Here is a 14,382-nt window from a genome sequence, read left to right as displayed (position 1 = left end):
TAATAACGTTAAATTTCTAGTTAGAAGCCAATTTAATAGCATAAGATTCATGAATAAATGAATTCATACTAAATCCCATTAAAATGCGAAACAGCATCAATTTTCTTACCTCAAGGTTTTGTACAGCCAACACCATCTCATTTACACTACATGATTCTAATCTCACTTGCTTAAGTCTTTCACTTGCATTGTTTAACCAAGAAGTAAGCTGCTTTAACATTTCTTCTAACAATTTCAACAAGAAAAGCGTCTCCTCAGCTTTTTTGTAAGTCATTCCAAGTTTGTCACATAATATTCTCCAGCGGTAATTCACAGCTTTCAATTCTTCGCGTACATGATCACCATACGTAGCGGATGTGCCGTGACTAAGTATCTCCACAGCCATACTTTTTAATTCGTTTCTTATCGTGTCGTAACGCTTCATATCGTTTCCGTAAATCTATCATTAAAACACGTCATAAAAGAGATATGGTCCATTAAACACAAAACAAAAAAATGAAACCGACAACCATTGGACAATACGTGTAGAAATTATAAAATGCTTCATTAAACACAAAGACAAAAGGAATAATACAAGGCGGGAAAGTTAACTAAAATGAAATGGACAGTCTATTCATGGACAGATATCATTCAAATTGGGGGTATTTCTAGTGAGGCAATTAGATTTCAAGTAACGCGCGTACGAATTTGTGACATGCCCGAAACGTATGTCACCAGCGAATAAGAAAACAAGTCTTTTCGTCTTGTCTTAAGAATGCTGTAAAAAACGAACTTTGACATTACCTGTCGAATTCTTTCCTTTTGTTTTTCTGGACTTGATATCATTTTGTCTGAAAACAGCGAGGTTTCAATACCACTTAACCACGTGGTCAAAATGTTCATCTTATGTGAAAACCTTTGTATTAATTCCATTAATTGAGACAACGCTTGCGTTCTGTCTTTTAATTCATCGTTCACACCACTCCATAATTGGGACAACGCTAATAACTGATGTTGCAACAACATTTGCTCGTCATGTGCACTCACACGAGATAAATATGCAACATGTGATTTCACATTCTGAAGTGTGGTACGGCGAGCGTCAAATTCAAGAAAGATGTTCTAAGAGACAACAGGAGGGAAGTGAATACATGTAGATACGACAAAAAGGGACACCTAAGTGCTACATTTAACGTTACTTTAAGGAAAGAAAGGGCATAAAAAATCTTGAAAAGCAAAACGTTTTTCTGCTGAACATTTTATTTACGATGCACGAGAGTTCAATCGCGCAAAATGTTCCAATTTAAAATAGTCGCTAAAAAATTTGCTGCTGTAACACAAAACCATAAAATTTAATGAAACTAAATCAAAAATTTTGTAGAATTTTTTAAGTTTTTCCGCAAATTGCAATTATTTTGCGGTAAAGTTAAACCGCAGAAGTTAATCTCGCGAAAAGTTTCTTCCCTTAAAGTAAGAAGCTCTTGGCTGTTTTTTATTGACAATGTAAATTTTAGATAAGCCCTGAAAATAATTGTTATGATAAAAAAAACTAACCTGAAACTGAAGCAATTTCTTCTCCAGTCCTCCTTCAGAGGATTGGTACAAAGGTTGTTTTACTTGCACTTCAACATCTCGTAGCCACGACATCATATCCTTCATGGCGTCTGTATAATCCGCCCAACGATATAAAATGTTTTTTAAGTGATCCAAGTTCTTTACAGCCATGACTTCTATTTCTGTCCAAGATACTTCGACGTCAATCACAACCTTCTGAATCTTGTCCGAAGAAGAATGTCTGCCCTTTATTAATGTGTTTGAAAACCTTTGCAAAAATTAAATCATGTTAATACTGACAATAACGGAAAAAAAACTACAATGAAACGAAATAGCAAATCAACTTCTAGCGTTATATTACAAGCTTTGAATTTACAGAGGTCCAATTAACAGCAAACATTTAAATACCCACCTACCTAAAAATACCTAACTATCTTAAATCAACATACCTTACCATCAAGAAACAACTATTTTACATCAATAATAGTTCAAAACAGGGTTATTAATTTCGTCGCATGATTTAAAAAAGTTAGGTTAAAATATGATTTAAGGCTGAATATAATAAACAAACAAAACGAAGAAGAATACCATAATTTGAGTGAAGCATCGTTTTAGCGTCTCCACACTAGAGTATTTGATCTTTTCGTCCAGATTTTTTAGTTTTCTTTCCATATCTTTAATCCAGTCAACCAGTTTTGTCGAGAGCTTATCAAATTTATCCAAGTCAGTTCTGTTGATGTTTTGCTGTTGTTTAAACAAGGTCATAACTCGAGACCATCCTGTTTCCAGTTTTGACATATTACTTTCCACTTGCGTAGCAACATCATTTGTTACGTGTTTATCACGAATTATCTTTTCGGACAACAATTTCAATTCGTCAAGTCCATTTCTGATTTGATCTTCCTCATCCTAAAAGATGGCAAACATGACTATTTAGAGGTGTACTTTATGGTACAAATTTCGTGAGTCTAACCAAACTGAAATTTAGCGGGTACTAATTTTTGCGGATGATAGTTTGTAAAATATTTCGTGGGTATTAATTTTCGCGAAATGGTAAATTTTTTTATTTAGTAGAAAGAACAAAATTAAATTGATCTGCAGAAACACGTTTTAAATAAGCAAACGAGATGCTTTAGGCTTAAGGCTTAGAGCAATCACTAAGCCACTGGGCAGGCTACAAATTTTGAAAGTTAAGCAACTGAGGTTTAAATCTGGGTAATCTAACCAGTAACCTTATAAAAGAGTTCTTTAAAAGAATTTTTGATGTCTTGTTCTGATAAATAATAACATCAAAGTGCAAAGCTAAAACCTTGCAAAATTGAAATATGACTCATAGCAACTTCTTATCAACTTGGAGGCTGGAATTAAAGGGGCATTTATTGGTATAATTTGCTCTTTTTAAAAAGTACGCTACTTTACCGAGCCACCTTTTACCCTAGTTCTCTCGTCAAAAAGGGTAATCTACTTTTAGAGAGGAGAGGATACATAATTTTGTATAAGATTAATAAATTGTATATATATTAACGCAGAAGAAAAGAACAAGACGAAGTTAAGAGCAGAATTTTAAACTTAGTAAGAAACTCACAACCCTAAACATAATATTTCTAGAAATAGCTAAACAACATTAGTTAGCCAATACTTTGTGAAAGTTTTACTTTGGTACGGGTGTAGGCCAAGTACGCAACGTCCACACCCTTCTTTCCACTAATATATATTCGGGGTTGTAGCTTAATGTTTATCAAGAGAAGTAGGTAGGTACCTGCTTTAAAACATTGTTTGCATCTCCATATGTCTCTTCTTTTAAAATCTCGCAAGATACACGAATCTTATTGTTCAAATCCAGTGCAGAATCATTAAAAATATCGACATCCTTTATCAACAAATCGACTTCTCTTATATTTTGGTGTGACATTGAAACTAAAACTTCCAGTTGATTCATCAAACCACTCAGCATAGTAAATTCTGCTTCGTTAGAGTTGGAAATTATATCATTGAAGCGAACTTGAAGACTTTCAGTTTTCTCTAAGGTATCCTATGGAAGAAGAAATTGAAGGATACTATTAAAAAAGACTTTTTGTTAGCACGTAGAAAAATTCACAAGAATTTGCCCGTTTTACATATTTCCTGCATCGATATTTAGTCTATTCTTGTTTAACTGTCACCATAAGTGAATGAAAAGCTGGACGAGGGAGGGGGAGGGTGGTTCAAAATAAAGCTGTGCGCAATCATTTTGAACCAAAAAAATATTCTATATTTATAATCTGCTGCGCCAGATGATTTATAATCGTGGTCTACACGAAATGTCGCACGACCTCGTAATTTTCGCAATTCTCAAATGTCGCAGAATTGTTTTTTTCGTGATTGCAACATATGAGATAATGTTGTACGTTTAAATTATAAACATAAATGAAATAAAAAAGTAAAAAATAAAAAAAACATTATATGACGAGAATATGAATGGAAGAAACTCCCACCTTGAGGTAATCTCGCTTGTCCTGTATTGATGTAAACTGACTTGTTTCTTCTTCATCTGCCACCTTTTTTAACCACATCTCTGTGGTTTCAAACAATGATTTATAACTTGCTTTCTTGCCTTTTGATGCAATAAGCCTGAAAGAGAAAAAATACATCAATCGAATTCGTCCAACCTACACAAAATAAGAAAGAAACGCAACCTAGACGCACCACGGAAATAAATAAACGTACCTATCGTAGAGATGATTAATTTGCTCTTTTAATGATTCATATCTCTCCTTTAATTCTTCAAGTTTCACCCTTACTAAGGTGTCCTTGTAAAATAATAATCTGCTCTTGCTCGAAAGAAGTGAAGCCATGCTATCAGAAAACGTCACGAACACAGGCAAATCGTCTCTCAGTTTCTACGATAAAAGAATGATAAGGTCAAATACTAAAACTTACGAAACTAACAAATACTTAGGAATTGACCTTAAAATGGATTAACAACAGCTGTCTTAAAAGATTTTTTCTGTTTAGCCGTGTTTTTCTCTGTTTACCTAAAGGCATGTTAGTGCAAATTACAAAGAAGGCCTTTACCGCATAGTTCTAATTTCCCAAAAAGTGCTTGATAAAGTTGAATAAGGTTAAAATAGTCATTACAAACCTTGCATTTGTTGATCAGATTAAGAGAATCCTCCGAACAAGCATCTTTAACTTGTAGTGCTAACTGACTGTACTCCATTTCTTTGCCATGTAACCAGGCCTTTAACTCGTTATAGTCCTCGTCAAACTGCGCCACTGATGTAGAAAGTGTTTCCACTTCTTCTTGTTTCTTCGTTACTGTTAACGTTAGTTTGGAAAACTTTTTACTTAAATCATGCGTGATTTCAAGCCATGGTAAAGCTACAGAGACCAAGCACTCGTCTCCTGTCAATGTATTGATTAGCTCGTATAGCTTTTCCAGATGTTCGGTCTTGTACGGTATTTCTTTTTGGTAAGCCTAAAAAAGAAAAACTCAGCATAATTCATTTTGGATAATCTATTGTTAATTAATACTAAGAAAACCAGAATATTTTCTTGTATAGTTTTCGCGAAAATAAGCAGAATTTAGTTATGCAGTATGTGTAAGAACAGGTCAACAACTTAAACTATATAGAAAACAAGCAGTTTGTAAAAAGACTGTTGATGAAAATTTCGAATTCCCTTAAATAAGCACGCCTTATATTTACAGACATGGAGGTAAATAAAAATTTGGGCAGAAACAATGTTAGAACAAAACCTAGTGAAAAATAAGTTTCGAAATGAAGAATAATAAACTTCCTGTGAATAATGCGACATTTCCACCACTAAGGAAAAAGGCATCGTCAAATTGATTAAATTTTTTGTATGAATGAGAACAAAAAGAAGATAATTTAGCCAATCAGGTTTTAATATTATTACGCTTTCGTTAGGACAATTCAACGCAACTTACTTTCATGGTATTGTTAATATGTACCAGGTTTTCACGTGTCAAAGAAACATCCAAACATTCATTTACAGTCTCCTGACATGTGAGCGCATAATCCTGTAAATAGTCCAATTCATTCTCAATATCCCTGTACGCATCATAACCTCGCAGTCTACTTTCCAAGCTGGAGAGATTCTTCTTCGTTCGATCCATGTGAGTTCGCAAAGATTTTGATTGTTCGATAACATTGATGTTTGAAGTGATGGTATCTAGTGATAAAGCTTCAGTTCCCTGCTTGATATTTTTGACCACTTCATCAAGACTTGACAACGCATTGGATGAAATCTACAAAAAAAATATGAGCATGTGTCCTGCGTTGACATGACAATTTTTTTCGTAGACATTCGCAACCACTTTTGTGACTCTTAATTTAATTACATTTATTTTCTTTGATCCACACTAACTGTTTTTTCTCAAAATATTTTTAGAATGAAAAAAAAACACATGAAGAGAACTTTTCTTGAAATTTATATAATTACTGGTCACTTTACTATAGGCACAGGTCACTTTACTGGAAACAAAAAATACTAATTTGCGGAATAAAATTTTATGGTTGGAGAAACAAACTAAATTGACTTTTATGCAAAGTTAAACCTTCCTAGTGTCATGACAAAATGTAACGGTGTTAAAAATAAGGCAAATTCACTAAATTAAATTTAGCAAAAAAAAATATCGCGAAACTTTAAAATGCATTTCCCGCAAAAGTTTATATTATCTTTGAAGGGTGACCCACCTTTATTTTGTTTTGACAACTCTCAACATCCTCCAAACTGTTCAACTTCACACATCTACTCAAAGCAGTATCTATTTCATTGAGTTGATCTTCACTGTCTTCAATCATCAGTTCCATCTCCTTCACTTTTAATTCCACTGCTTGCAACACACGTACTCTCTCTGGTAGATTCTTCACAAGCCAGCTAAAACTGCTGTACAGCATGGCTAAGCTACGTTGAAATTCATGATTATTGTACCATTTGACATCATCAGCATGTTGTAGTAAGACTTGCAAAGTTGACTGGTGCTTGCCCAGCTTGTTTAACATTGTCTAAAAAAATCAAATTCACATTTGAATCCATGTTTTAATTTAAGTTTACATTGCTTTAAATATCATGTCATTCCCCGACTGCCAGCACCTTATACTATCAGGAATTCAATTTTTGCACACATTTAAAAGCTTAGAGATAAGTTACTGAGAACATATTTTAAGTAACTTATTTCTGAAAATTTTCTTCAAAGAGACAACACACTGCAATGTACATATTCACTTATATAAAATCCAAATCTGTGCGCACACAGTAGTGTATAAACAAAACACAACAAACTTACTAGCAGAGACTCGATTTGTTTAGCTAGCTCATCAACATTAAAAATTGTTGTGTTTGTACATTCTTCCAACAATACTTCACCACCACTCACAACCACAGAAATAACATTCATCATATCACATATATTACTCCATTCAACCTGCGTGTTTAAATTGCTCAAATGCTTCTTACGATCATAAACCGCACTTTTTAGCTCTTGCCATAAATTCTTAATGTTGGTCATTTGCAGTTCGATACTTTTACATGGACTGTTATTGACAAGTTGTAAAATAGTTTCCCTGATGGCTTCTAATCTCTCCTTTTGATGGTGTTTCTGTGACAACTGCTCCTCAATAGTTTCAATAAAATGCTGTTCCATTTTAACTGAATCGATGTTGCAATGTTCTAAGTTAGCATGGATAGATATTAAAGTCATCGACAACCATTGCTCTAATTTTTCAGAAGCGATTCTAAATTCCTTCCATACTGAAGAAATTTCCTCGAGATGACATCGAGATGTTTTCAACTTTTTCTGCAGTTGTAACCAAGAGTTTTCAAGAAGCTCCACGAAAGCTTGTACATCTGCATTGCTAGCAATGAGCAACAGTTTACGCGCATCAGTTAAGATGTCATTTCTGTACTTAGTTTTATCTGAGAACCGTTTCTCCGCATCAGCTAATTTCATTTGCTTCAAGAGTATTTTTTCTAGTTCGTCTTCCTCTTTCTCCATCACGGAGGGTAAAATCCGATTGTTCATTTTGTCCAACCAGCTAAGTATGTGCACCTTTCTGCTTTGCAAAGAAACAAGAAGCAAGTGTACACGTGTTAGAGACTGTAGTTGAGACATGATGTTATTGTAGAGTGTTTCGCTAGCCTCCATCACTGTGTTGAATTCCTCGCTAACATCGTTTGATTGGACGTTTAGGCGCTGGTAAAGAAATTTGATTGGCAGCTGTCCAGCTTTGATATTTTGACCAACGCTCTGAATCAGAAAATAAAACAATTTTAAAACCTACGAGAGAAGTTGTTGCATGTATTGAATTCGACTTATCAACATATTTCAAAACACTTTTTCAAAATACAGTACCGCAATGCTTAGAATAAACGCGCTTATTACTTTTTTTTCATTTTTAGATCTATTGGTCCAGGGAGTTGTAATTTTCTTTTTTCAATGGAAAACACATCTTTTCAAATAATATCTACTTCAGCATCGTCAATATCAATATCGTCGTCGTCAATTGTATCAAAAGTTGTTGCAACATCATTATCTTTCTTATTGCGAATGTGTTTTTATATGAAAATTCTTATTAAGCATTTGCGCTAAATTTGGGTGAAAATTTAACAATTGCATTGTTTTAAATAACGCCCTTCTCAAGGAGAGGGGCGCTTATTACAGAAGGCGTTTACCGAAAATGGGGCGTTTGTGTTTTGCTGTGAATACGACAAGAAAGTATTTAAAATTAACTAACCTGCAAAATTGAAAGATGTTTGTTTACTACATCACCTGATGTTGGTATTCCACCTGCTGATCGCTCGTTAAAATCATTTTCCTCCTCATTGACATACGTACAAAATTTTTGAAGTTCTTCACGGAAAAAGCTTTGTTTATTCAAAGGTAATTTGTAGGCTACTTTGGTTGGTTTCACTTTCTTTAATATGCGCGGAGTGACAGGTGAAGTATTCATTTCGTCTTCATTATCATCACTACTATCCGAGCTAGAAAAGCTTTCTTCTGTCAGTGAATCAAATTTAGTAGCGGCTTCTCTTTGAAGATCATACAACGCCCGCCATACTTCTTCTATGTCATTCCTGTCTTCATCAACAGTGAGTAACGAGAGAAGTTTCACCGTTTTGTAATTTATACACAATCCCTGTGAAAAAAAATACAAAAAAATATTGCGAGAGGTAAAACAATGTTTTTTATAAGCAATTGAAATTCCAAAATGAGACTTAAGGAAGCTTATAAAAATACTTTTTTCAGGCTCAAAGTAAGCTTAGGTTATGCTTAAGGGCAACAAGATTTATTGGAATATGCTAATGAAATACATGATCAGGCTCAAAATATGCTTATTTGAAAAATAATATTGCATTTAAATTTTGAACATCAGTAATAGCAACTGAAATGTCACTACATACTGGTTAATTAATACATTAAGAATAAAAAGAAAAACTGCTCACGAAACAAAACCAAAAACATCACAACGTTCTCTTAGGCTTCAGATAACATTTAGTTATACTTAAAAAATGACAAAAACCAAGGAAGTTTAAAGAGACCTCCTTAATTTAACAAACCCTGATCATGTTATTACAAGTATTATAAAATCCTTATTTATTTGACAGATTTTTGTGAACTAAAGCAAACAACTACAAAAACTAAAGAATTTCAAATCTTTACCCGAAGATGGGCTATTACAGCTTGTTCGCTCTGCTCATTTCGCCTTTCAACCAGCGATACCAGTTGCGAAGCTTTAACAATTTCTTTCTTTAGACTTTCCAGCCACGCTGATATCTCATGTGTTGCAACACCGTCGTTCTCCGGCATCTCAGCAAACACCTTCGCTACTTTGCACCATTTTTTACTAACATGAACCACCTTGTCAGTTATATACTTCCATAGAAGCATGATACCGTCCTGCTGTTCTATGAGAGAGGAATTAACATCAGCCAGGTTTGACCACGCGTCTTCTAGAGACTTTAGTTGAGTGAGATGTAAACATACTTCGACAGCGATATCCTGAAAAAGAAGAAGTTAAATGATGAATATAAGATATGAACTGAACATAGGTACAGCAGATGCATGAAACATTTCAACAAGAAAGAAAAAAGATTCCATATAGCAATGACATACAGGGACATCAAAATACGTGGATGCTGAAAAGAGGACACCTGTGCACACTTTTCTATGGTAGTTTGATGTTTACGTTTGTACATACCTTGTTTGCGCAAATTTTCACGCGTATTTATTTTCGCGCAATACCAAAATAAACGTATTTCGCGCGCATTAATTTTCGTAGAAGTTAAAATTTTCCTATAAAATACAGATACGTCTGTTCCCCAATCATCTTTATTTCTTGAAAAAGTAGATTTTTGCGTGTAGTAATTTTCGGGCAAAAAATTTGCGACAATTTCGCAAAAATGCGGAAAAATTAGTACGAACAAGTTATATAATAAAAAACGGAAGGATCACTAAAGCAAATTCCTCAGATATCTACATGTCAATATACCTCTGTAGCAAACAATCTTGTTTTGATGATATCCAAACTAATGCAAGACGGGATTGGTCGTGACAAACTGGTATCACATGACGACAGCCAATCAAACAAGTCTGAAAACAATATCTGATACTTAAGATGGGATTGTTGCTGAGAGTTTCTCAACGTCATCTGTTCCTCGTCACTGTCTGGACTGCGTGGTCTTACTGGTGAAAAAACAGGTGAGATTGTTCGTTCGTTCATATCAATGATAAGAGAAGAATCCCAAGCTGGTGTGGTTTCACCAAGTGCTTTTTGTTGAAGATAGTCCCAGTTGGTGTTCATAATACGAAGTTTTTCTTGAACTTTCGATGTGATCTCATCGTTTGCATCCTCTTGTATTTGCTGACCCAGCATATTAAGGGAGTCGATTTGCGATTGTTGTGAGCCAAGTTGGGAGAGAAGGCCCTATAAAGAAGTAAAAAATACGCACAAAGACTAAAAAAAGAACTACATCTTTATTTTCTTCCATGGAAGGTGTCGAATCAAATTAATATGCAAATTCAAACATTTAAAATTACAAGTAATTATTTAATACGTCATAAATATGCAACGCGTCATTAATATGGATAATCACGCATCTTAGGGAAGGTTTTTTACACACAAGAGAAACATACCATCTTGTCAAAAAGCTTTGTATCGTGAACGGTTTCCTTCTGATTGTCTTGTCTAACCAATTCAGTGATTTCTACCATGGACTCCATACAACCTTGAATTTTATCCATAAACTGCTCCAATCCTATATTCATAGAATGGTGATAACTCTCACTTGGAGATGCTTGCGTAGACAATGTTTCGTCCAGTTTCCCAGACATAGGACTTCTCATGTCATTTCCTGTAGAATCAATATCGACTTCTAAAGCATTTATCAATCCCTGCTGTGTTTTTGTCACAGATGTCAACGTACTGTCATCAACATGCTGCTGTTGTTGTGCTGAAGGTTCTTGAGATAAATCTGGTTTAACGAGAACGTAGTCGCTGTATGATGTTGTCGAGTCTCTCTGAAGCAAACATTGATCAATCTCCACCGTTGAAGCATCGTTCTTCTTCTTTGGCTCCTCATTAGGCTCTTTTTGTGATGAAAAATCAATTTTTGTTAAATCGTGAGAAAACGTTACCTTTTCTGGATTTTCAACCCGTTTCGCAACAACAGGTGTCGATGAACGAGGCAGTACAGCATAACTTGCTAAAGCATTACTTTCAAAATTCAATTCAGAGGTATTCATAGAAGAAGAATTAATAAGTCCTTCTTCACAGACTTTATGCGACGAAGATTGGTTTGGCAGGAGTGCAGCATACAACTTGTCTGCTGTTTCTTTAAATGCAATATCCTTGACTCTTTGATCTTCTGCTACAGTTAATTCAGAAAATAAACTAGGTCTTTCGGATCCAGATACACTATTTTCCATCGAGGATTCCGGAGTGCGTAATAAAGGGAAATTATCAACCAGCTTATATCCTGGCGATGACACGGTTTCTGTCACATAGTCTTTTGTAGTTTTTAACAGGCAGTCGCTCTCAGCATTTAGAAGTTTTGGATAGTCACCATCAAGTAGATCTCTTTTTGCCACACTTATATCAAATGAATTTGAAGAAGTATCAAAGTTTTGTTGTAGTGTTTCTGCTTCATGTTGTTGGAAGGCATTCTCTTGTTTTTCTACGCTCTTGTTATTATCCTGCGTCATCTCATTTAGATCGGTAGGTTGTCGAACTTCAGTTTTATTTAAATTAACCTGAGTTGGATACTGCTCCTTGTCTATTTCTGTTGGAAGCTTAGAATTTATTTTTACCTCTTCAACAGAAGCTTGATCGGTTAAGGCGACTGTTTCGTCACTGTTTAATTCTTCAAGGTTAGATAGTGATATATCAAGTTCAAGAGAAGATGTAGACAGTCTTGTTTCAATGTACTCACACTCAGTTACTCTTGATTTATTACTGTAATCGGGATTGTCAAATACAATAGGTGATATCGTTACTTTCAAAGTTTCAAGGGCAAGACGTTGCACAGTCGAATCTCCGTCAACCTGCTCTATTTTTAAAGGTATCTTTTCTGCGAAATTGTGCAACGGATCATTTGCTAGGACGTCATCTGAGAAAGTGGAATCAATCAATTCAGCTGGTATCAGCTCCACATTCAATACGCGTGCTCGGGACACATCTTTAATATCAACCGAAGCCCAATCAGACGCAATAACATCGTCGTCTTTCTGTTCATTAGAAGTATCACCATCTGTTACGTCCACTTTAGATGCAGACAAGTTAGATATCAAAATAACATCACCAGATCTGGAAAGTGGTAAAATAATTTCTTCGTCATCAGGAGTATTCACAACATACCTTTCATCGCCACTGACGATTGCAGACATCCACTTCGAAATCTCATTATCAGATGCTGCCATGACTTGTTCTTGTTTTGGAATATTTTTGTCTATTGGAACGCTGGGCTTAATCTGGTTGACATAAAGCTGTTTTTGCTGATTTTCACCATGTGCTTCCACTATTGTCTTAGCGGCCAGGTGTGAAACACAGTCATCATCTATATCTAAGTGGCCAGTGTGTGTATTATTATGGATTGAAGCAGCCCAGTTTTCGACGAACTGTCTACGACTAAGGTTGGGTGAATTGTATGGGTTTTGTGCTTCAGGTCTGGTGTTATCATTGGTTGGAAACTGCGCTGTAGCATCACTGTCACTGTTTTTCACACCTTGATTGTGAATATCGTCAACAAGGGTGCTGTTTGACTGCTCCTCGTCATCCCGTTCAAATGGAATAACATTTCCTTGGTGAATATCACCCCGAAGATTTAATTTATGATAGCTCTTATCTTCTGCATCTGCCGAATACACTCCACTTGATTCCGAAATGATAGATGCGACAGATGACACACGACCTTCTGATTCGTTATTTTCTGTGTTTAACAACTCCCTAGACAAACTTAAGGCTTTAAGTAAAGGCGTAGGCTTTTTAATTTCTACTTTAGACTCTATAATAGCGTGTTCTACAGGTGCCAAAACAGCAGAGGTTTGATTTACTTCAATGGGGAAACTCTCCTTTCCATCTGGTTTTAAAGAAGTTGATGCTTCTGATTCATCTAAAGTAAACTCTTCTAAATCTATTATTGCAAGGTCACATTCAACTGGTTTCAGTTTAAATTCCCTGATATTATCTTCAGCCACAAGTTCTTTCTGCTCGTTACTTTCATCAATATTGATTCTCTGTTCTGAAGGTATTGTCGTTGTAGGTGAAAACTTCAAAACCTTCTCGATAGCATCTAGTGCTAATGGACGCAACACAGACAAGGTGGTCTGCTGCACATGTGTAGACGGAAAGAGGACATCCTCGGATTCAGATAACAACGGGCTCTCTGTTATTTCTTCATCGTCAACGTTGTTTTTCTCTATACTTTCTGGAATAAAGTTACGTTTAAAAACTTTCATAGCAAAATTATCTAGATTAAGTCTGTTGACAAAAATTGTTTTCTGTACATGATCAGGTAATGTGTGGTAGGAACTAACTCCAACAAGATGGTCCAAGCGTTGTTGTCTTTGCTCAATATCACCAGAAGTTAGCTATAAAGAGAGAAAAATAGTTATTACATATATCTATTGTAGCGTCTTATCATTTTTTTAACCAATACACGACTGATCTAGGAGAATCTCATAGTACCACCACTAAGAGTAACAAACATTAAAAAACAGTGAGTTTTTGAAAGTCTTTGGGGTAGAAATATGAATCCTTTTAAAATGGAACTGAATAATACAAAAATCTTCTAAACTATAAAGCATATATCACAAAGCTTAATTCCTAAAAAGCCTTTCCGTTTTGTATTTTTATTTCTGTTCAAAAAATATGTTTGGAAAGAAAAGAAATCAATTCTAAATAGTTGAATAAGTACGCCACAGCGTAAAAATTATTTTAACTAAAAAACAGCGCCCAGACACTTTCTGCGACCTACACAAAACGTTTTACTCGAAGATTTTAAAATCACACCTTCCCAATAGATTCTAGATTATACAATTCTTGTACATCACTATCAAGTTTCTGCACGGCCTTGATAAACGCTTCTTTAGTCAGTAACAAATTCTCCTCCACATTTTCTAAATCTCTCTTCAACTTTTTATACAAACTCCACACATGACAAGCTTTTGAAGTAACTTCATCATTGCTAACATAATCACTTAAAGCTTCTGCTGTCGTATAACTTTTCTCTGCATCCAAAGTGTACTGTTCAATCACATCTTTTAATTCCTTAAATAACAACAAAGCACATATATGAAGTAAACAAACTGTTCATATGCAAACATCACCAAACAGAACATAGTAACATATG

The 14,382-nt window shown here is 35.0% G+C and overlaps 1 protein-coding gene across 3 annotated transcripts in view; it reads right to left on the bottom strand.

The window, feature by feature from the left end:
• Positions 1-1,585: 1,585 nt before the first annotated feature.
• Positions 1,586-14,382, bottom strand: part of LOC130641897 (nesprin-1-like) — a 65,478-nt gene continuing 52,681 nt past the window's right edge. For all 3 annotated transcript variants that reach the window (XM_057448910.1, XM_057448911.1, XM_057448912.1), the window contains 14 exons: positions 14,043-14,300; positions 10,670-13,621; positions 10,026-10,460; positions 9,197-9,535; positions 8,271-8,672; positions 6,824-7,783; positions 6,231-6,542; positions 5,462-5,782; positions 4,655-4,990; positions 4,240-4,412; positions 4,008-4,143; positions 3,293-3,565; positions 2,122-2,442; positions 1,586-1,801 (listed from right to left, as the gene is read on the bottom strand). In XM_057448910.1, coding sequence (XP_057304893.1) covers positions 1,736-1,801; positions 2,122-2,442; positions 3,293-3,565; positions 4,008-4,143; positions 4,240-4,412; positions 4,655-4,990; positions 5,462-5,782; positions 6,231-6,542; positions 6,824-7,783; positions 8,271-8,672; positions 9,197-9,535; positions 10,026-10,460; positions 10,670-13,621; positions 14,043-14,300 — 7,284 coding nt within the window. In that variant the 3' untranslated portion in view covers positions 1,586-1,735. The remainder of the gene's footprint in view (positions 1,802-2,121; positions 2,443-3,292; positions 3,566-4,007; positions 4,144-4,239; positions 4,413-4,654; positions 4,991-5,461; positions 5,783-6,230; positions 6,543-6,823; positions 7,784-8,270; positions 8,673-9,196; positions 9,536-10,025; positions 10,461-10,669; positions 13,622-14,042; positions 14,301-14,382) is intronic.

Source organism: Hydractinia symbiolongicarpus, chromosome 4 (assembly GCF_029227915.1).
Source record: "Hydractinia symbiolongicarpus strain clone_291-10 chromosome 4, HSymV2.1, whole genome shotgun sequence".
NCBI classification, from domain to species: domain Eukaryota; kingdom Metazoa; phylum Cnidaria; class Hydrozoa; order Anthoathecata; family Hydractiniidae; genus Hydractinia; species Hydractinia symbiolongicarpus.
This window is presented reverse-complemented; position numbering and strand designations above follow the sequence as displayed.